This window comes from Elephantulus edwardii, unplaced genomic scaffold (assembly GCF_000299155.1).
Source record: "Elephantulus edwardii isolate Elephantulus edwardi_28Jun2011 unplaced genomic scaffold, EleEdw1.0 scaffold00378, whole genome shotgun sequence".
NCBI classification, from domain to species: domain Eukaryota; kingdom Metazoa; phylum Chordata; class Mammalia; order Macroscelidea; family Macroscelididae; genus Elephantulus; species Elephantulus edwardii.
Window position 1 is genome coordinate 357,531 of NW_006400128.1, and position 23,910 is coordinate 381,440.

The 23,910-nt window shown below is 38.8% G+C and overlaps 2 protein-coding genes across 2 annotated transcripts in view; one reads left to right on the forward strand and one right to left on the reverse strand.

The window, feature by feature from the left end:
- The window catches only part of ATP7A (ATPase, Cu++ transporting, alpha polypeptide), a 342,426-nt gene that overhangs the window by 221,470 nt on the left and 97,046 nt on the right, over positions 1-23,910 (forward strand). The window contains exons 16-17 of the mRNA XM_006902187.1: positions 4,824-5,034; positions 10,794-10,940. Coding sequence (XP_006902249.1) covers positions 4,824-5,034; positions 10,794-10,940 — 358 coding nt within the window. The remainder of the gene's footprint in view (positions 1-4,823; positions 5,035-10,793; positions 10,941-23,910) is intronic.
- Positions 15,229-20,804, reverse strand: LOC102860372 (macrophage migration inhibitory factor-like). Its single transcript, XM_006902193.1, has 2 exons — positions 20,369-20,804; positions 15,229-15,413 (listed from the first exon to the last, which is right to left on the reverse strand). Exons 1-2 carry the CDS (start codon positions 20,802-20,804, stop codon positions 15,229-15,231), a joined length of 621 nt encoding a protein of 206 aa, XP_006902255.1.

Here is a 23,910-nt window from a genome sequence, read left to right on the forward strand (position 1 = left end):
ACAACAACAACAAGAGAAATGAGTTGATTACGATTTCCATCTTTTTCTGGAGAAGTAAAAGTACTCCACATAGTACAAACTTAAAGAAAGTACCTCATATGAGAAAAGTATTTCAATAAGGTGCCTTATGAAAATGACATAACCTTGCTAGTAGAAAGTGAAGAGGACTTGAAACACTTGATGCAGAAGGTGAGGGACTACAGCCTTCAATATGGTTTACATCTCTACATCAAGAAAACAAAAATCCTCACCACTGGAACAATAGGCAACATCATAATAGATGGAGAAAAGATTGAAATTGTCAATTACTTCAGTTTAACTTGGATCCATAGTCAACATGTATGGTTACAGCAGTCAAGAACATGAAGATGTGCTACGTTGGGAAAATTTACTTTCAAGGACCTTTTCTAAAGTGCTAAAGAGCAAGGATGTCAAATGTTATCTAAGCCATGTTATTTTTTCAGTTTTTGTCTCCAAAAGTTGGACAATGAATAAAGATGATAGAAGAAATCTGTACTTTTGAATTGTGGTATTAAGGAAGAGTTCTGAATATCACAGGAACTGTCAAAAGAACAAACACGTTGGTCTTAGAGGAAATACAACCAATGTGCTCTTTAGAAGCAAGGATGGTGAAACTTTGTTTCACATACTTTGCTAATATTGTGAGGAGATTTGCCTTGTTGTTGTTATGTGCCATTGAGTCGCTTAGAACTCATAGTGACCCTATGTACAACAGCCCTAAACTCTGCTCTGCCCTGTGCCAATCACACTGTCTCCAACACACCCATCCCGATTACCCCAGTCACTGAATCAATCCACCTCACAGAACGCCTTCCCCTCCTGTGCTGTTCCTCCACCGTCCCAAGCATGATGTACCTCTCCAAGGACTGGTCCCTCAGAACATGTCCAAACTTCAGACAAAGCTTCAGAGTCCTTACCTCCAAGGAGTAGCCCAGTTTAACCCTCTCCAGGATGAGTCTGTTTGTTTTCCTAGCAGCCCATGGAACCCTCAATACTCTTCTCCAGCACCACAGCTCAAAGGCATCAATTCTCCTTTTATCCTCCTTAGTCATCCAACTCTCTATACAAGTGGTATAGCAAAGACCATGGCCTGTATCAGACACACCTTAGTCTCCAGAGAGACTCCATTGCTCTTCAGAACTTTGGAAAGGTCCCTAACAGCAGACTTTCCCATCGCAATACGTCTTTTAATTTCCTGGCTAGTGGTGCCAAGAGTGTTGACAGTAGGGCCAAGCAAACTAAAGGTGTGAACAATCTCAGTCTCTTCACCATCCATCTTGATGCTGCCAGTTGGTCCAGTGGTGAGAATCTTTGTCTTCTTGACATTGAGCCTCAATCCATATTGAAGGCTGCAGTCCTTAGGAAAAAATATATTATTCTGGGGAAAGTGGAATGCAGAGAAAGAGAGGAAGACCCTCAGAAAGATGGATTGGCACAATGACTATTAAGAATGGACTAGAGCTAGTCTATAGGCCTTTTATTGTAAGAACCACCTTCCCTCTGTAACTTGATTTGCACCACTACTAGAACCTCTACTCGGAATATTATTGCTTGTTAATTTTTGACTCATGTACTTTTAACTTGTTAGTTAAATTTGTGTCTTCTAGGTTGCAATACCTCCATGATACATCTTCAAGGATATGAACATGTACGGCTAAGCACAATTAATAACAGTGCATCTAAATTCCAAAATCAATCTCCATAATAGTCTATGTGTTTCCTACTGCCAAAGGGGCCCTTTAGAGTAGTGAGAGAAGATCTTCACCCTGAAACCCACAGCGTCCCTTTTCAGCAAGAAGTAGCTAAGAGAATATGCCATCCCCTTTTCCTTATGAATCAGGGTGAAGTCTCTCTCAGGGAGGAGTGATAGGGAATGGCAAAAGACACACTGACAAAGAAGATTAATCAGAACTGGCTTTGACAAGCACTGTGGCAATTGGACAATTAAAACAGACATTCGGGGTGGGGGAGAAAGAATGAACTGGGGAGGAGGGTAGAGAAAACAGTGCAACAATGAATGAATGAATGAATGAGAACCCAAAATCTCTGTAAATGTTCATTAAAACTAATAAAATTTAATAATAATTAAAAAAAAAAAGAATGGACTAGAGAATATCAGAGAGGTGAGGATGGTACAGGGTAGGACAGGATTCAGATGTATTGTTTATAAGGTTGCTATGATTCAACATTGACTCAAGGGCACCAAACAACATTTCATTAGAGACTTGCATGAATCGATGCTAAAAAGAACACATTTATAAAACTATGGTATTTCAGAGAAAAATAACTATTTACAGATTAGTTGCAGAATACAATTCATTGCTGCCTTTAAACTGAGAAACTGACCGTATATCCTCTAGTTCATTATAAAACATACCTCCATTTACTTGGAATTTTCTTTATTTTAAATTTACCATAGCATTTATAGTAATATTACTTGATTGGTTTTATCCTTTTGTAAAATGCATGTGTACTGAAGAATATGATTTATTTAGAATTTTTTAAAGTCTTATATAAGCACCAAAGGTGAATTAATTGCTTTATATGGGCAATATGAAGACCTCAAATGTTACTCGGGGTAAGAAAGAAATGCATTAAGACGTAACTGACAGTTTCTCTTTGTGAACTATAAATATATCTTTGGTTGGTCTTTTTGTTTGTTTCGGTTGGCATGTTTTTTTGAAGAGTAAGAAAAACCTGTGGCATGCATAACATAATTATACTTCTAATTTTGTACCATTGTGTTGTAATCGACTGGCAGCTGACCCTTCTATAGGTTTTCAGAGGCAGTTAATCCTACAGGAGAAGATTGCCTGTCTTCTTCTGTGTAGCATCTGGTGGATTAACACCATGTTCCTTTGGACTCCTTACCACTAGGCCACCAGAGCTCCCTTACTTGTATTAGATATAGATCATGCATGCCTAAGTCTATTACTGTGCCATCAATGGCTATAATAATTAGTTAATAGGTGGGGAAATAAAATGTCATTACATACTGTTCAAAAAGACTAGAAAAGGAATTGCGTTTACTGACAGAGGCTTTCTTTATTCCTGAGCAAACAAGGTTTTATCTGCTGGCATTTACTGCCATCATAGTTTAAGGGTTCTGTAAGTGGAATCTGAACAGCCATTTAGTAATCATTAGTCCAGGTTCTTTAGTGAGGTCATGAGGGCCGTGTCCTGGTTATCTGTTATGATCTGGTAGGAGTAGGATGATACAAGGTGGGGTAGGATTTATAAGTAACCTTGTCGGACAAAGTAGGCCTGCCTCATGAAGTTTTCAAGGCTGTATTTCTGGAGCTTTACTACCATATCTATTTATTGTAAAATCTTGACTCATTGACCTTCCAGTTAGCAGGCAAGTGCTTAACATCACTGTACTAACATTGATTTTACTCTTACTTTGTTGTTGTGTAGAATTGGAACCAACTCATAGCTTCAACAGGTTTTCAGAGGCAATAAATCACATGGAAGGAGATTTTCCATCTTTCTTCCTCAGAGCAGGTGGTGGATTCAAACCATGTGTCGTGTTTGGGTTGGCAGTTGGTGCTAAGCAAAATCAAAGTCCTGCAAGTGTTACTTGATAATTTTGCCCATTTTACTTTAGGCACTTACTGTTTAAATATCAACACATAGTTCTCACATATTACTAGGGAAAATTAATTTTTCTTCTATTCTCATTATTGATCTTTCATGAAGGGCTGAGCTTCTTTCAAGGGATTGTAGGAAAGTTTTAATTCTTTACAGAACTTTCTGTGCTTGGGATGCAGAAATCATGACTTTACTGAACATGGTCCGCAACCACTGGGTTCATGTGCTCGTTCCTGTAGGATTTTTGATTGGATATTATCTAGACAAAAGGAACAACAAAAAACTAACTGCCTTCCGGAACAAGAGTATGTTATGTAAAAGAGAATTGAGAGACAATGAAGAAGTCACTTGGAATTAAAGGCTGTGGCTGAATTCTAAAATGTTTCTTAAATTGTGAGAAAAATAAATTACTTTTATTATCTGAAGTGTGACTCTTTTTACACTAAGGTAAGTTTTTAAAAATTTCCATCAAGGGGGATCTCTGGTGGCCTAGTGGCAAGAAGCTGCACTGTAATCCTGAAGGCGCACAGTTCTAATCCACCAGATGCTTCGCTGGAGACAGAGGGACAATCTCCTCTTGTGCCAGTCAGACAGATCTGAGTCGACACAAGAAAAAATAAAGAAAAGGAAAAAAAACATTAAAATAAAAATAAAGATTAATAAAAAATCCAATGTATACTGCATTGAAACAGATGAGGGAGAGAACTGTTTAAAAAGGATATAGGATTGGGTATTCTTGTCATGACAGGAGTTCCAGAATGAAGGCTGCACAGTGGAGTGGACTTGGGGGGAGGGACTGTATAACTGAAAGGATTTTTCTTTCACTTTTCAAAGAGAAGAGCATATGGGGGGGAAGGGGTAGGCAGGAAGAAAAATGCAATAATGAATGAATGGAAATCCGAAGTTTCTGTAAACATTCATTAAAATTAATAATAAAAATTTTAGATAGAAAAAAGAAGTCCTGGTAGCACAATGATTAAGTACTTGGCTGCTTAAAAATATTAGCAATTCATACTCATCAATTTAAAGTTTTGACAGTCGGCTTGAATAAATATTTATGGCCTTGGAAACCTTGGAAACTGTCCTTGAGGGTCACTGTAAGTTGAAATAGATTGCACTACAATAGATTTGATTCTTTTGGTAATTTTTAAACATACCAATAAATAGCCTTGTGTTATTAAAACAGCTGGGGAAACTCTTCTGTTTATTAGGAGCTGAACACTGAAACCTTGGGTACCTGCATAGATTTCCAGGTTGTGCCAGGCTGCGGTATAAGCTGTAAAGTTACCAACATTGAAGGTTTACTGTATAAGGCTAACTGGGAGACAGAAGAAAATAATATTGAAAATACATCCCTGATTCAAATTGATGCATGTAATGAACAGTCACCAACTTCATCTTCATTGATTGCCCAACTCTCAAGTAAGCTGATTTCCATTTGTAGTACATATTATGGGAAATTTATGGATAGATTGCTAACTTTATAACCCTGAACATGTGAAAGAAAACTTTACATCATCATTTTATTCTTGTAAATAAATTATATAATAGACCTTTGCTGCTTTACTCAAGTTACTAAAAATGATTTCATAACTGTATTCATAGATTCCACTACAGTGTGATGAGATTGAGCCTTTATGTGATCTATTTAAAAATTTCTATTTTATGGCAGTTTACATACAAAATTAATATACATTGTATTTCACACTCTCCTTCTTTCACATTATGTTTTATATAGTCATTCTCACTCATTGTGTTTTATAAAATTAATCGACATTGAACTGTGTTCATCATTACCCCATCTTTTCAGATCCTGCTGGATCTTTCCCATTTCCTTTATCCCCTCCCTCCACCCACCAAATTGTGAGACCCTATTATCCCCCCCATCCTCATCCCTCTGCTCCCACCTTTTACCTCCTTGGATCCCCATACATGTTTTACTAGTTAGCCTTCTATGTGATCTCTTTTTATTAAGTAATCCTGTTTCACAACTACTCCAAACCTTTTACTTTTACAATTTTTTTAATTTTTTTAAATTTATTTTTTGTGTGTGTGTGTGTGTGTGTGTGTGTGTGTGTGTGTGTACCGTCAAATCAGATCTGACTGGTACAGGAGGAGATTGCTCCTCCTTCTCCAGCAAAGCTTCTGATGGATATGAACCACACTCCTCTGGGACTGCAGTGCAGCTTCTTGCCACTAGGCCACCAGAGCTCGCCTACTTTTACAAATCTTAAAAGATCTTATGACTCTCTCCCTAGTTCTCTTAACAAATTATCTTGTATTTTTATATAGAAAATTAGTTTTGCAGATATTTATTATTTCAGGTTTTGGTTTTTTTCCCCCCCAATAGTATATTTCATTCAAGGAAAGTATCTTGCATCATGAATCTCTTCATTTTTGCTAGAAATTTCTTTTTTTCTTAACACCTCAAAGACTTTATTTTCTCAGTTCTGCCCCCTTTCTATTATTTTTCTTTATTTTATTGTGTTAAAATGCATATAACATAAAATTTAGCATTTCAATCATTAAATACATTAAAATTCTAGGTAGTCATCACAATTATTCAGACATTTGTGTCAGCCCCTGGTGACATATAGTCCACTTTCTATTTCTAGGAATATGCCAATTTTAGATACTTTATATAAGTAAGATTATGCACTATTTGTCTTTTTGTGTGTCAGGCTTATTTCATTTAGCACAATTGTAATAAGTATCAGAATTTCATTCCTTGTATGCTTAAATAATATTTTTTCATATGTATCACATAAAGGAGCTCTGGTGGCCTAGTGGTAAGGAGCTGCACTGCCATCCCAAAGGCACATGGTTTTAATCCACCAGCTGCTGCACAGGATCCGTTCTTCTGTTGATAGGCATTTTTATTGTTTCTACCTTTTAACTTTTAACTATAGCAGTGAATATTACTGCAGTGAACATTGATATAAAAGAATCTATTTGGGTCTCTGCTTTCAAGTCTTTGGGGTAAATGCCTAGCTGTGGATTTGCTGCTTCATATGATCATTCTTTGTTTAACATTTTGAGAAACTGTCAGACTATTTTCCACATGGCTAAAACATTTTATATTCCCTCCAGCAATGGATGAGGATTCTGATATCTTCATATCTTTACAAACATTTTTCCCTTCCTTTTTATTATAGCCATCCTAGTAGAAATGAAGTGGTATCACATTGTTGTTTTGATTGCTATCTCTTCAATAGTTAAAATCTTGTGCATTTCTTCAGGTGCTTGTTGGCCATCTCAGTATACTCTTTGGTTAAGAGGGTGGTTTTTGTTGTTTTTTTTCATATTTTCTGCCCATTTTGTAATTGGGTTGTTAGACTTTTTCTTGTTGAGAGTCTGGAGTATTCTATAAATTTTTTTATATGTGTTGGACAAGTCATTGCTCATTATTTTTTCTCACTTTAGGGGCTTTCTTGTCATGCTTTTGGAGACATTTGCTGATGCATACAAGGATTTTTTTTATTATCTGTTGCAAAAAGCTTTATTGTTTCATTTGGTCCAAGGCTTGGGCGAGAGGTTTCTGGGTGGATAGGATTCTACATCATAGTGGGATAGAGAAGCTTGCTGCTGATGGCAGGGGGACCAGAGGTCTCCCCTGCAGGTCCCCGCAGGCCCATAGTCGTGCTTAAGAATGAGACACTTAAAGAGATACTCGCCCAGCCCAGCCTGGGGGCCTCCCAGTCTTCTAATGTTGGTCACCCATCTTCTTCAACAGTGTCACTTCCTCATCTTGGAAGTGGTTCTCCAGAAAGTCACAGAGATGAGTGTGGGCAGAACCCACGGGGTGCAGATCCAGAAGGGCCTGGTTTAGGTTCTTCTCCAAGGCCAGCGCTGCTTGCATGGCGTCCAGGGTTTTACCCCATTCATCCTGGGATGGCTTCTGGATATCTTGGAAGAGGACATGGCTGTTGCGCTGGTGTTGCAGCTTCAAGAGCCTCTCAGCACCCTCGCACTTTTCCTTCGCCACCTCGCGAAAGAAGTGTCCCACACCTTCCAAGGCCACATCATTGTGGTCAAAATAAAAACTCAGAGAGAGGTAGGTGTAAGAGGCCTGCAGGTGCAGGTTGACGCTGGCTTCTGCTTCGGCGGAATAATTTTGATGGATCTGAGAGCTCATAATTGGTCGAGGTTTGGGGGCTAACAAAAAAAAAAACACCACACAACAAAACGGTGTTAGCTGGTCCCGAAAATAGGAGATGGTTAAGATGGTCCCGAGGTTATGCCTGGAGATGAAGATGGAGGGTAGTTGGAGGCTGGAAGGGGGAAGTCGCCGAGTCTGTTCTATCCAAACACTGTTGAAGCAAGAGACAGATCCACGGGACTGCTGAGGAACTGGATTTTCTTTTTAGAAGGTTCAATTAATCTATTTTATCCTTTTCTGATTGTGCATTTTTTTACTATGTTTGAAAGTCTATTCATGTGGTAGACTTTAACTTTTAAATTTGTTCTTTTTCCCCCCTCCATTGATTTTTATAGGTTTTAGGTTTACCCCTAGAATATCATTGTTTTGATTATTGTCAACTTATAATAAGTTTTGAAATTGGAAGTATGACCCCTTCTACTTTGTTCTTCTTTTCAAAATTGTTTTCTCTATTTGTCACCCTTCACCATTTATGTGGATTTGAGAGTCACTTTTTATATTTTTTTAAAAAAAAATTCTGACGAAGTTTTAACTGAAATTGCCTTGACTCTTTAGGTAGTATCAACTACTTAATAATAGTAATTCTTCCAAAGCCTGTTTATCAGTGGTACATGGAATGTCTTTCTATTTATTTAGGTAGTTTTCCATTTCTTTCATAGAATATTTTTTTATTGATTTGTATACAATCATTCATATACATTGATTTTGGTAGAATTGTTGTTTTCCACAATGTTTTGTCTTCCTATCCATGAGCAGGGGGTAGTTTTCCCTTTAGTTAGGTCCCTTATTGTTTCTTGTAGTAATGTTTTATAGTTTTCCTTATAAAGGTCTTTTTTGTCTCTAGCTAGATTTATTCCTAAGTATTTCATCTTGTGCTTGGCTATTGTACATGGCATTGTTTTTCTGGTTTCCTTTTCCCCACTTTCTTTGTTATTGTAGAGAATCCAACTGATTTTTATATGTTGATCTTATATCCTGCCACTCTATTAAATTTGTCTTCTACTATGTCTAACAGGGAGTTATTTTGTGGAGTCTTCGGGTTTTTTTCTGTGTACAGTATCTGCATATAGTGACAGTTTCTCATTGAAGGTCTCCTATCTGCTAATTCTCCGTTCCATCTCTTCTATTCTGTTGTGTGTGTGTGTGTGTGTGTGTGTGTGTGTGTGTGTGCACACTTCCAACATGTTGAGAATTTCCGCCATTTCAGTCTTGATAGTTCCGATTGCATTTCCATGCTTTTTTGTTGTTTCTGGTACTGTGTTAGTTGTACCCTTTCTGACTTGTGATATTTTCCATTTCTTGTTGTTCTTTACTTAAAGTTTCACCTCTTACTTCCAACATTTGTAATTTTTTCATTACCAGTTCTTGAAACTCCATGTTGGCATATTTCTTCTGCCTTCCTGTCTCTGATGTATTCATTAGGTACTAATTAATCAGGTCTGCTATTTTAGGAGAACGCTAGCTGCTCTGAGGGGAAAAAGTGAACAATCTCCTCTTATACAATTTACAGCGTCTGAAAACCCTCTAGAGGGTCAGCTGTGAGTTGGTTCTGACTCAACAGTAATGAATGACAATATGCTGGTGTACATATTTTGTACATAGTATGCTTTAAAAAATACTTGTTATCAATTTTTTACTTATTTTTAAAAAATATTTTATATTTGTGTGCATACAAAAATTATATATATTATGTTTTACACAATCCTTCACTCACACTGTGTTTTATACAATCATTCCCCTTATGGCTCAGAATTGTTGCCTGACATCTATTGCACAGTCCATGGGAGTATTTGCCCATGAGTAGAACAGAAGCCCAGCTGTGGTTTACTCTGGTATACTCCTCCAATAACTGAAGCCACTGGAGTAAGTCGTGTGTTATGTGTGAATATAACTTATTATACACATGAACCCCACAGTCATTTGTTACACAGTGTGACAGGTGGCTGCTGAGCTAACCAAGTGGGCATAGTACAACAGTGGAGTCTTCTCTATTTGATGAAGCCAGGTCACTTAGAAGGTGTGTTGGGGAAAGGAGATAAAAAATTCATTCTCCACTCACTGTTTACTGGCTGGTACAGCTAGTTACTTAGTTCATGATTAAATCAAAGTAAGGGCATTGTCCAGATTCTAGTATCTCCAAGCAGTACACCCCAAGCTTTCCTTATAGTGTAGACCTTTAATTCAGAGTATTGGAGCTCTTTACTAGCAAGTTATTCTGTTTTCTTTTTGTTAATTATGCCCTCCTTTGTCTGCAGTTGCCCATGCCTCAAGATTTGTCATCTGCTTTGCTTCACTGTCCACTCCCAGCTCATATTCTGCCCACTTTATTTTATTCTGTATATATCCACCCTGGTTTTTTTGTCTCAATGGGGATTCCATGAAGGGGGGGGGGTTTGCCCACATATATTTCCTTCTGGATCTTAAGATAGCTGGAAACCATGTGGAGAACCACTTTTTCTCACTCCTCAGCTATCACTACCATTCTGTCTCCCTTTCTGATTTGCATTTAATCAATTTCTTTTTATATTCTCATTTGATGCTCAGACTTCTAGGGTTATCATCTGTATGCATTTCACTTGATTTTTCACATCTCTGTTCTAGAGGGATTGGGTGGAACATGTCATCAGAATGCCATTTGTCTACTTCCTTTACATATTTTTGTGTCCAGCCATATTCAGTTACTAACACATAAGAAATATTTTTAATTTAATTTAATTGTTCTATAAGGTCAAAGAGAAACTAAGAAAGCAACATTTAAACTAGCTCTTAAGGAATATGATGGAATATATTATTTGAAGCGGTTAGGTGAGTGTATTCTGGATGGAGGCAGAAATGTGTACAAAGATCCTTGGTCAAGAAAGAACAGAGAATATTCCTAGAAAATTTGAAAATAACTGCTGTAGGCTCTAGTCTCAGAAAAATATAATGTAGTAGCCTTGCATGGTTAGATAGGAAGAACTTGTAGCATGGAGTTGTTAAAAAGATTACATGAACTCACTAAGCATTCTGTATTTTATTTCAGATGCTCGTAATGTTCAGCAGTACAAAGTACTCATTGGTAACCGTGAATGGATGATTAGAAATGGTATCATCATTAGTAATGAAATAGATGAATTCATGACTGAACATGAAAGAAAAGGTCGGACTGCAATATTGGTGGCAGTGGATGGTAAGTTTTTTTCATAAGTATGCTGGCTCAATGTCATTATTCCAGATATTGTAAAGTCTCTGTAAGTATGTTTACTCCATGTTTTCATCATAGTTATTATTTTACGTACATTTTTGATAGTTTTATGAATGATGAGGGCTATTTAAGAACGACTTAAATACAAAGTGAAAGTATTTGCAATGTATAACTGTTAATGATTAAAGATTCTCTTAATTTTCCTGCCTTATTATTTTACACCCTAGCCAGAATTTAAAGAAAAATAGTTTGAGGTAAAAATATCTGTATTCACAAGATTGCATGACCTTCCATATAGAAAATCCCAGAGAATCTACTAAAATGCTTCTACAACTATAGAAGAATATTGCAGTGTTGCAGGATACAAGGTTAACACACAGAAATCAATTGGGTTACTGTATACCTCTCTCTTATTTCCATTAGTTGGAACCAACTCATAGCTGCCTTTCCAGTTGGTTTTCAAAGGCTTTAAATATTATGGGAGGAGTTTGCCCGTCTTTCTTCCACAGAGCAGCTGGTGGATTTGAATGTCTTTGAGTTGGCAGCACAACGCCTTACCAACTAGCCACCAGAACTCCCTTATTTTACAGTAACAATGATAAATCTGAAAAGGAGATTAAGGAAAGAACTCCATTTACAGTGTCTAAGAGAATAAACTAACAAAACATGATTGTCCAGTCAGAACTGACTTATAGCTGACATTCCTTGGAATTCGGATACTGTGAGGAGACTGGCCATCTTTCTTTCTTGGAGGACTGAAACCTACAGGGAAATACGACATTTGGGTTAGCAGTGCAATTCTCTGCAAACTCCACCACCAGAGCTCCTTTAAAAGAATAAGAGCATTTTGCTGAGTGAACTAATAATGTCTTATAGGGACAAATACTGTGTTAAGACCATTATTGTAAAAATAGAAAGATAACTAGTTAAACATGTATGGGAGCTCAAGGGGGAGGGAGAACACAGAGGGAAGAGGATAGGTGGTGGTGAAACCACAGGGCTACACAATTTGGTGAGGGGAGAGGGGGAAACAAATGGGAAGGATCTGGGCAAACAGACAGGGCAATGATGGGCATAATGTAGGTTGCTGATGAGTCTTCTGATTTGATGCCACATTCCTCTTAATAGAGTTTAGCTTCTTGAATTATTTGATCAGCATACAGTTTGAATAGTTGTGGAGAAATGATGCAGTCCTCTCACACACCTTTCTTAATTTTAAACTGTGCAGTGCTTCCTTGCTTGGTTTAGGTATAAGTTTGGTTTTATATACCTCTTGGTCTAGGTATAAGTTTCACATGATTTTGCATAGGCACATATTAAGTTGGGCAAAGGCAAAGTAGAAAAAAAGAGAGAATCCATTAAGAAAATATACAAGAGACATTAACAGACATAAAAGAAGATAATCAAATGGCCAACAAACTCATAAAAATATTCAGTGTTATTAGCTGTCAGAGAAAGACAAATCAAAATTCTAATGAGAAACAAAAAAGTTTTCACATAACAAGTGTGAGAAAATTGTAATGCTTATTTATTGCTGGTGAGAGTGTTAAAACAGTCTGATACTTCCTCAAAAAGCTAGAGGTAGAGCTACCATATGACTCAGAAATTCTACTCCTATATATATATACCCTTAGGTTCAAATACAAGTAACAAGAACTGTTGTAAGTGCTCCTGTATCCATTGTATCATAGTTCAGAAGAGCAAAAAAGAAAATAGCCTAAATGCTCATCTGTGAATAAATAGAGAAGGATTAAATGTGGTACATGCATACAATAGAATAGTATTCAGTAATGAAAATGAGTTCTTAAAACATTTAGCAATGTGAATTATTCTGGAGGGCCTTATATTCTGCAAAATAACTCAATCTCTGTGACTCTGTGATTTCCCCCCTTCAATTCCCCTACCTCCTCCCTTTTCCTCTTTGGACTTTTGTACACATCTTACATCCTTCTGTTTTTATACTAATGGTCTTCTGCAATATTTGTCCTTATGTGACTGAGTTAATTCATTCGCCATAATGTTACATAGTATTTTTCAAAATCCTGCTCCTGAGTGCTGCATAGTATTCTGTCGTGTGAATGTACCACAATTTTTCAATCCATTTGTCTCTTAGAGGACATTTGAGTTGTTTCTGTTTTCTTGCTATTGTGAGTAGCACTGCTATGAACACCAGTGTACAAATCTTTATTGTATCTCAGTTCTATTTTTCTCGGGGTATATTGCTAGCAGTGGAATAGCTGGGTGATATGAAAAGTCTATGTTCAATTTTTTTAGAAAATGCCAAACTGCCTTCCAGAATGGTTGTATCTTTTTTCAGTCCCACTAACAGTGTATAAGAGTTCCAATCTCTCCACGTCCTTGCCAACATTTGTTTCTTCCTGTCCTGTTAAGCTTTGCCACTGCTACTGGGGTCATATGTGGTTTTGATTTGGATCTTTCTTTTTTTTTTTTTAATTTGGATCTCTCTTATTACCAGTGATGCTGAGCATTTTTCATGTGTCTGTTGGTCATCCAAATATCTTCCTCTGTGAAAGGTCTTTCCATGTCTTTTGGCTATTTTGTAAATGAGTTATCAGTCTTTTTTCTTGTAGCAAAGTTTGGTGAATGGAGGGAGAGGATGAAGAAAGTAGGAAAGATACAGTGGGATATGAAAAGACAGGGTGATAATGGGCACAGATCAATGGTGATTTGGTTTTATAAAATGAAATGTGTGGGAATGACCATATGAAACACAATGTGAATGAAGAAATGTGTGAAATACAATGTATATGACTGAAACACAATGTATATGAATTTTATATGCAACCAATATAAAATAAGAATCTATCTTTAAAAAATAAGTCAATCACAAAAAAGATAAATACTATAAGTTTTCACTTTTACGAAATGAAATTAATAGGTGAGTGAGATAAAATATGCAAACATTAATACTCATGGATTATTATTAGATGCCCAGGGTTTGAGGGGAAAAGAGACATACTTTATTTTTTATTTTATTGGGAAAAACATATTGGGGGTACAAGGAGGTGAGGGTTGGGGGCAGAAGGGTGAGGATGGGCCAGGATGTAGCTGCAGAGCTGCACAGTTTGGTCAGTGGGGGGAGCAGGTGAAGGAAATGATGAGGGTCCAGTGGGGACCAGATGCTATAGAGGAATGACAAGCATTTTCCAGTGGTAATTAAACCATCTGTCTTGTTGATTTGGGAATTAGATGCTGACTCTCTGGCTTCTTCATGCTGAACAGGGGCGTAGATGTAAAGGAGTGAAGGGAGGATGCTTTATCTCCTTACTGGTGGTCTTGGGTAAAGCTGCTTGCCTTCTTGCTCTGTTAGAAGATATTTTCCTGTCATTTGCTCCCCTCTGGACTGCAAAGTGTTTTCCCAGTGGGGATGGCTGGTTGAACCCAGAGGCTCCATCTGCCTTTGCTTCCTTAGCTGTCAGTTGTATTTCCTTTTTGTCACTGGCACCGGGTTCAGGGTCAATTCTGGAGTAAAACTCAGAGTTAAGGTTACCTATAGGAAAGGGAGCAAACCTAGAGAGAACAAACTTATGAGTTACAAATAGAAGGGCTTTGAGGGTGTTGCTTTCAGGTTTACTGGGGGGGGGAGGGTGGCAGAAGGTGGCCTAGGTAACATTCTCTGGATACCCTAGGCGTCCTTTTTTCCCCCCCCTTCCCCACCCAGGGGTCAGATGGCACAATCTGGGGACTGAGGAGCTCACCCTGAGGGCCGTGACGGCTCACCCCGAGCCGAGGGCTGAGGGCAGCCCACCCCGGGCAGAGGGCCTCGACAGCTTCCTCTGAGCCGGGGGCCGAGGGCAGCCCATCCCAAGCAGGGCAACACCCCCCAGGAGCTGGCTGGTATACTCCCCCTCCAATTGCCCCTACCCCAGACTGGTCCCCTTGCCTGACTGAAGACTCTGTGGTCAGGGATAGTGTCTCCCATTCCAGCACTGCCACTTTTAACCCTCCCATAAGTGGTCATACTATATTTTGAAGTAGGTGTCACTGCCCTCCCCCTTTATATATGATAAAGGGAACCTGAGAATTGTGAACAGACTCCCCCCAGGTCTAACCATCTTTTGGCAGAAGCACTCAACAGAACAAAATATGTGGAGCATTTAGGATTTCGGTCCTCTTGTGCATGCTGCCACTGTTAAGGTCATCAGACTCACAGTGACTTTCAGCAATCCATTGTATAGGTAATCGTCTTCTCTCGCCTGTCCAAGAAAACCCAAATCAGCAGATGGCGGGCATGCATCCCATCCCCCACCTCCTACGCAGGCGGCCAGCGGGGCGTGCGCCCCCCCAGTGTGGGGGGGCGGCGGGGGGGCACAGCCCCCTCAGCGCGGGCAGCCGTTGGGGGCACGCCCCCCACCCCGCCACACGGGCGCTCGGCAGCCGCGCGGCCCCTCTTGTGCTGGTGGCCGGCGGGCGCCCACTTCCCCCACTGCTGCCATCCTGGCTCCAAGAATTCTCTCCAGAACAAGTCCACCTTGCAGCTGTGTGGTGGCTTCACTGTACCAGTCTTGAGGAGGACCAGTGCCCAGCATCCATCCTGGGTGAGGGAATCCATTGGTTCCGGCTGTGGAAGCCTCATGGAGCTACAGCGGCTGTGCAGCATGGCGTGGGCTCTGTAGGAGGGGGTTGGGAGCCACGAGACTCACCCATTCCTCCTTGGGAATCCTTGAATTCCTATTGTTGAGCCTCGATCCTCACTGAGGGCCATTCATCAACTGTTTAAGTGTTCAATTATCAATAAGCTGAAGTCTGTAGGAGGCCATAATGGCCCTGCTTGAAGTGGTTTGCTGCTCCTGCAGCTCACCACACTGTCTCTACCTCTGCCACCATCTTGGATCGAGACATACTTTTTATATAGTTTTCTTTAATAGTAATGGGAAAGGTGTGAATGAAGTGATAAAACATGGCTGATATGATTGATACCAATAAACTTCCATGGGAAAATAATGACTTGACAAATGGTGGGTTATATATGAATTTTTCAATAGTAATTGTAAGACTCTGGGCCACTAGCCCAAAAGGAGTTGTGCTGCCCCTCTGACTGTTCAAATCCACCAGCAACTTTGAAGGAGAAAGATGGTCAATGCCCTCTGGTGCAGTTAATTTACATAGTTGAAAACCTGGTGGAGGGTGTGCTGAGTTGGTTCTGACTTGGTGACAATGAAAGTGAGCAAGTATGACTAAAAACCAAAATATATGGAAACTACATATTGTTGTTGTTAAGTATCATGTCGGAACTGGCCCATAGCTGACCCTCCAGCTAGTTTTCAGAGGCAGTAAATAGCACAGAAGCAGATCGCCCATTTTTCTCCTGTAGAGACGCTGGTTAATTCAAACAGTGTGCCTTTGGATTGGCAGTGCAACTCCTTACCACTAAGCCACTAGTGCACCCTGGGGCCTCCAGAGTCTGATGCTAATTAGATATACCAGTCACCTGATTAAAATGAAAAGACTAAGGATTGTGTTGGGGCCATATCCTTTCTTCATATTTATTCAGTCTGTATGCTGAGCAATACATTAGGTAAGCTGAACTTTATGAAGAAGAGTGTGGCATCAGGATTGCAGGATAATGTCTCCAAATTACTAAAAAGTAATGATGTTAGTTTAAAGACTAAAATGTTCCTGATTCAAGCTATGGTATTTCCAATCACCTGTATGTGTCTGAGAGCTGGTCAGTGAATAAGAATGACAGAAGAAGGATCTATGCATTTGAGTTTTGGTGCTGGAGAGTATTGCTGACTATCCCATGGATTGCCACAGGAACAAACAGCTATGTATTGGAGAAAATGCAACCAGAGTGTTCCTTGGAGGTAAAGATAACAAAGATTCATCTCACATATTTTGGAAAACATGCTGAAGTGAAAGAGCTGAACAGAAGATTTAAAAGGGCAGCTTGAGAGGAAAAAACAAAGTATATTATAATGGAATGTGCAGACAGCTAAAACTAGAGAATAAAAAGGGAAGAACTCTGCATTTCTCAAGCATAGAGAACTGGAAAAACAAATTTAAGCCTTGAATTGCAATATTGAATGGTGCTGTGGGAAATATTAACATATACAGCCTTGAATTAATTCACCAGACTATGCTAGGAAATTTGAAGAAGGCTGTCTGGCCAACGGATTGAAGAAGTTCCATATTTGTTCCCATTCCCAAGAAAGATGATCCAACCGAATATGGAAATTATCAAACAACATCACTGATATCACATTGCTTGCAAAAACAGCTAGAACAGTACATAGATTAGTAACTTCCAAGCGAGGAAACCGGTGCAGCTAGGGACACCCTTGTGGGATCTGAGGAGCCGTCCTCAGCCCAGGCTGCGGCACGGGCGTCCATGGAGGCTCTATAGAAGCTGAAACCCATCAATCCAATCTTCTAAATGCAGTTAAATATGCTACGGACTGTGTACTGACTGTACGGGAGCCGTAAGAATGCCAGGTCCTTTGTTCAGTGTGGCCTGAGAGGGGCTCTCAAAACCACTGCCCTGTGCCAGGTGGCTGATTACAGCAGTCTGGGAGGAGATGATGTCATTCCTGCTGACCAGATGAGGAAATGGAGATCTGAGAGGCCCAGTCATTTGTATGATCCCACACACTTTCTAAAGAATTAAGTGGAAATTTGAGGCCAAGTCTCAGATTCAAATGCGGATGCTTACTGTACTTTTTTTTTTTTAAATTATTATACTGGTTTATTTACAAAGTTGGAATGGATTGCTTTTCAGACCAGATTCTTCCAATTTCCCTCACCCCACCCATCAAATTGTACAACCCCATGGTTAAATAACTACTACTTCCCCCCACACACACCCTGCACATTCTCATTCCTCTGCTTCCACCCTCCCTGCCCTTGGATCCTCTTTCTACAATAATGGTTTCTACAGTATCTCTCCTTATGTGACTGAGTTAGTTCACTCAGCATAATGCTGTCTAGTTGCTCCCAAGTTATGTGATAATTAACAAAATCATTGCTCCTGTGTGCTGCATAGTATTCTATTGAGTGAATTTACCATAATTTCTCAATTCATTCTATTGTGGTTGGACATCTGGGCTGTTTCCATGTTCTTGTAAATAGTAAATAACGCTGCTATGAACATTAGTGTATAAGTCTCCCTTGTGCCTCAGTTACCATTTTCTCAGGGTATATTCCAAGCAGTGGAATAGCTGGGTCATATGAAATTTCTATGATCAGCTTTTTGAGGAGACACCAAACTGCCTTCCAGAGTGCTTGTACCGTTTTACAATCTCACCAACAATGTATTAAGAGTTCCTATTTCACCACATCCTCTCCAGCATTTATCACTGCTGTCCTCTTAAACTTTGCCACTTTTACTGGAGTAAGATGATATTTCATTGAGGTTTCGATTTGCATCTCTTTATTGCCAGTGATTTGGAGCATTTTTTCCTGTGTTTTTTGGCTATTCAAATATTTTCCTCTGTGAAAATTCTTTCCATGTCTTTTGCCCATTTTGTAATTGGTCTGTCAGTCTTTTTCTTGTGGAGGCCCAGGAGTATTCTGTAAACTTTTGTTATGAGACTCTTGTCTGAGATAGTATTACCAAATGTTTGTTACCAGTTAGTGGCCTTTATTTTCACTCTGTTGGGAAAAGTTTTTGATGCACACAAGAATTTAATCTTTAGATTCATCAATTCATCAATTTTATCCTCTTTAGACTGTGCATTTCTGGCTGTATTTGGTAGTCTCTTTATACCACAGACTAGGGCTTCTAAGCTTGATCCCTGTTTGTCTCTTCTAAGCTTTATGGTTTTGGGCTTTACTCCCAGGTCTCTGATCCACCTTGAGTTGATCTTTGTGTGTGGGGTAAGATATGGATCCTGTTTTAGCTTTCTGCAGGTGAAAGTCCAGTTTTACCAACACCTTTTGTTAAAGAGGTTTTCATTTCTCCATTTGATAGCTTTGATTTCCTTGTTGAATATCAGTTGACCACTGATAGCTGGGTTTATTTCTGGGTTCTCAATTCTGTTCCCTTGATCTATGTGCCTGCCATTGTACCAGTACCTTCTGTTTGGTTAATACTGTTTTGGTTACTACTGCTGTGTAGTAGGGTTGGGTTTGTTTTGTTTTGTTTTGTTTCAGTGAACATCTACAGAGATTTCGGAATTCCATTCATTCATCGTTGCACTTTTCTCCCTGCCTACCCCACTGTGTAGTAGGTTTTGAGGTCAGGGAGTGCTATGTCTCCCACGCCATTTTTGTTTCTCAGAAGTGTTTTGCTTATTTGGGGCCTCTTGCCTCTCCAAATAAATGTGACAACTTCCCTTTCAATATTTTTGAAAAATGAATTTAGTATCTGTATTGGGATTGCGTTGAACAAATGTGTAGATTGTGTTTCGTAGGATTGTCATTTTCACAATATTGAGTCTTCCTATCCATGAACAGGGCACATTTTTCATTTCTTTAGGTCTTTTTATTGTGTCTTGCAGAAATGCTCTTTAGTTTTCTTTGTATAGGTCTTTTGTATCTCTAGTTAGGTTCACTCCCAAGTATCTCAATATGTGGTTGGCTATTGTAAATGGTATTGCTTTCTTGGTTTCCTTCTCTGAGTTCTTTTTGTTACTGTCGAGGAATCCTACTTATTTGATATTGATCTTAAATCCTGTCACTCTATTAAATTGTCCTATTAACTCTAACAGGTTTTTTTGTTGAGTCTTTGGGATTTTCTCTGTATACTATCATATCATCTGCATATAGCAACAGTTGAACCATCGCTTTGCCAAGCTAGGTGCCTTTTATTTCCTTCTCTTGTCATATTGCCCTAGCAAGCACATCCAATGCAATATTGAATAGAAGTGGTGACAGTGGGTTTGCAACGAAAATGCTTTCAGTCTTTCTCCTTTGAGAATGATGATGGCTCTTGGTTTTGCATATATACTTTTCCCTATGCTGAGGAAATTCCCTTCTATTTCAATTTTGCTGAGTGTCTTTGTCAGGATGGGTGTTGAATTTTGTCAAATACCTTTTCTACATCAATTGCTAAGATCATATGGTTTTTATTATTTACTTTTTTAATATAGTGAATTATGTTGATTGTTTTTCTGATGTTGAACCATCCTTGCATACCTGGTCATCATGAGTTATTTTTTTAATATGTTTGCATCTATATTCATGAGAGATATTGATCTTTAAGGTCTTTTTATGACCTCTTCACTTTCTTCTTTTTGTGATAGGTCTGTTCAAGTGTTCTATATCTGTACTTGCCAGTCTTGGTAGGGGATGCATTTCAAGGAATTTTTCCATTTTCTCTAGGTTTTTAAATTTATCAGAGTATAGCTTTTTATAGTATTCTGATATTATCAATTTAATTCATTCTCATTCTCTCTCTCTCTCTCTCTCTCTCTCTCTCTCTCTTTCTGGCTCTCTCTCTCTCATCTCTAAACCGTTTATTTCTCCTGACACGGAGGTGGACTGGGTTGGGACCTGAAGGGCAGGGCCACTACAGCCCAACACAGGCAAGTGTGGCCCTAAGGAAAAGGTGGAGTTGTTCCAGCCCACATTGGCTGCGTTCCTATCATAGTAGTTGATGTAGACCCTGTCAGGGCTGATGTGCAGCCGCTGGGAAAGCAGACCGCGCAGCAGCTTGGTGTAGATCTGGTTCTGTGTGCCGCCGATCTTGCCAATGCTGTTCAGGCTGCCGAATGCCCACGGGTTGCTTGAGTCACCGAAAGCCATGAGCTGGTCTGGGAACATGTGTACCGCGATGTACTGGGAGGGTTTGCTGCCGGTGGCCTGTGCCAGCTGCTGGCTAAGCTCAGGGAGCAGCCCGTCAGGCACGAATGCGCAAGGCACGTTAGTGTTGACCACAAACACCGGCATGAGAGCAGAGAGTAGTGAGCGTGGCGTCTGCAAACCTGGAACTCTAACTTTCTCTCTTTTGTGATCTCACCTCTATAATTTCTTAATTGAGTTATCTGTGTCTTCTCTTTTTTTCCTTTTGTTAAGTGTGTCAGTGGTTTATCAATTCTATTGACCCTTTTGAAAAACCAGCTCCTCATCTTATTGATGGTTTCAATTGTTGTTCTGTTTTCTATCTCATTGATTTCAGCTCTTGTCCTTAAAATTTTTTTTTCTTCTGGAGGCTATACATTGTTGTTCTTTTTCTATTTGCTCAAAGTGTTGAGTTAGATAATTGATTTTCTTCTTTCTTCCTTTTTTATGTGTGTGCCTATTGCTATGAACTGCCCCCTGAGGACTGCCTTAGCTGTGTCCCAGGGGTTTTGGCAAGTTGTATTTTCATTATCATTTGTTTCAAGGAACTTTTAAATATCATTCTTTATTTATTTTATAACTCAATCACATTATTTAGCTTGCACATGGGTAGTTTTATAAGCCTTACTCTCCTGTGGTTAATTTCTAGTTTTATGGCACTGTGGTCTGAGAAGATATTTTGTATTATTTCAATGATATTGAATTTGTTGAGGCTTGCTTTTTGTTCTAATATATGATTGATTCTGGAGAATGTACCATGTGCACTTGAGAAGAAAGTGAATTGAGTTTTAGTTGGGTGCAGTACCCTGAATATATCCACAAGGTCAAGTTGGCTGATTGTATAGTTTAGATATTCTGCATCTTTGTTGACTTTCTTTTGAGAAGGCCTGTCCTTTGGTGATAGTGGTGTGTTCAATATCATACCACTATTGTGGTGCTGTCTAGTTCTCTCTTGAGTTCTGTTAACCATTGTTTTTATGTATTTTTCAGGTCTATCATTTGATGCATAAATATTGACCAAGGTTATGTCTTCTTGATATAGTGTGTGCTTTTAATAAATATGTATTATCCTTCCTTACTTTTGATGGTGGTTTTCATTCTGAAATCTATTTTATCAGAGATTAGTATTGCCACTCCTTCTCTTTTGAGATTGCCATTTGCTTGGTATATTTTCCCCCCAGCCTTTGATTTTCAGTCTGTTTTTCTCTTCTTTTTTTAGTTGTGTCTCTTGTCGGCAGCATATTGATGGGCTTTGTTTTTATCCATTCTGCTAGTCTTTTCCTCTTAATTGGTTCATTTTCTCCTTTTACATTAAGCGTGATTATTGTCAGGCAAGGTTTTATCTTTGCCATTTTGCCGTGTTTCTTTTACTGTTGTTTCTGGTTACTATGGTCCATGCACTTTCCTTTGGCATCTCCGTGTGAAGAACTTCCCTTAAAATTTCTAGTAATTGCGGTCTTGTTTTCACAAATTCCTTAAGTTCCTTATTTTTGGCAAATAATCTACTTTCCCCTTCATATTTGATGGAGAGTTTTGCTGGTTATAGAATCCTTGCCTGGCAATTGACAACTTTCTGTATATAACATCCTTCTAGCTTGCATGATTTCTCCTGAGAAATCAGAATTTAATCTAATTGTTTCCCCTTTGTAGGTAACTATTTGTTATTCTCATGCTATTTTCAGAATTCTATTGTTATCTTTCATTTTGGAGAATTTAACTATGATGTGTCTTGATTATTTTCTTTTTGGGTCCAGTCTATTTAGTGTTCTCTCTGTTTCTTGAATGTGGATTTCCCTGTTGTTCAAAATACCTGGGAAGTTTTCTTCTAGTATTTCTTTTACAATCTTCTCAGTGATTTTCCTGTCTCTCACTTGTTCTGGAATTCCCATTATACATATGTTATTGCATTTGATGTCATCCCACAAAATTCTAATGTTTTCTTCATTTTCTTTAGGTCTCATATCATATTTTTCTTCTAGTATGTTTCTAGTGAGGCTCTTGTCTTCCAGCTCACTGACCCTCTGTTCCATCTTTTCAATTCTACTTATTTGTCCTACCAGCATGTTGGACACTAGGGCATTTTGGTCTTAGTATTCTGGATTGCATCTTCATGCTTTTCTTTTATTTCCAGTACTGTGTTAACTACTCTCTTTGTCTTGTGGTGATTTTTAAAGTTCTTGTACATCTTTATCTATTAATTCTTCCTTACATCTTTTGCATTTTCCTCCATAGCTGTTCAAGTTGCTCCTCATCCATATATTTCTTTTGAACTGTTGTCTCTGAGGTATTTGCTTTCTTATTGACTTCCATTGTTTTGTCCTACATTTGTATCTTTATAATTTTTTTCTGGTTCTTTCTATCTGGGGTATTCATTGGGTCTGCTTTTTTAGGACAAGGATCATTTTGTTTTTTCATGATGGCTGAGGTGGATTGTTGCTTTCTTGACATTATGTGAGTCTTTTCTTAGTAGATATTAAGCTGCTGTTACTATAAAATTACCTCAGGTATAGCAATGTTTTTGAAGCACTTAATATTTGTGCTTTCTTCTTGACAGCAGTTATTTCCCCAAAGGACCTTGATGACAAAACAGGAAGCCTATTTTTCCTTTCTGGGAGTGGCTTCTCACCTACCTTGAAGTGTCACAGTCCTCCCTATTGTTTAAGCTTAAAGGGTCCCATGTGATCAAGCTAGATGGTAGTTATTTCCCCAACGTACCTGCCTCAAAGTGTCCTGGTCCTCCCTGCTACTTGAGCTTAAGGGGTCTCACATATTCTAAAATGGTCTCTTGTATGTCAGGAATTGTGAAGATGGTGCAGGATAGAACAGGGTTCAGAACTTTTATTCATAGGATCACTATGAGTCGTGCTTTACTCGACAAGCCCTAACAACAACAACAACAACAACAAATAACATTATACTTTAATAAAGCTTAATAAAAATTTTCAATCCATATTGACATTCCAATTTTTCTGTTTTATTTTGTTTAATAAAAATATGTTCCTGGTGCAACCACTGTGGAAGGCGGTGTGGCGCTTTCTCAAAAAGTTGCAAATAGAAATACCATTTGACACAGCAATTCTACTACTAGGAATATACCCCAAAGAGACCATAACTGCCACCCAAGCAGATATATGCACACCCATGTTTATCGCGGCTTTGTTCACGATAGCAAGGAGTTGGAAACAACCTAAGTGCCCATCAACAAACGAATGGA

Bases quoted from the DNA above. Each gene is read 5' to 3' on its own strand.
- LOC102860372 (XM_006902193.1), bottom strand. From the start codon at position 20,804: ATGCCGGTGTTTGTGGTCAACACTAACGTGCCTTGCGCATTCGTGCCT. The intron at 15,414-20,368 runs GTTTAGAGATGA...TCTTGGAGCCAG, and splicing joins CGTGTCAGGAGAAATAAACG to GATGGCAGCAGTGGGGGAAG.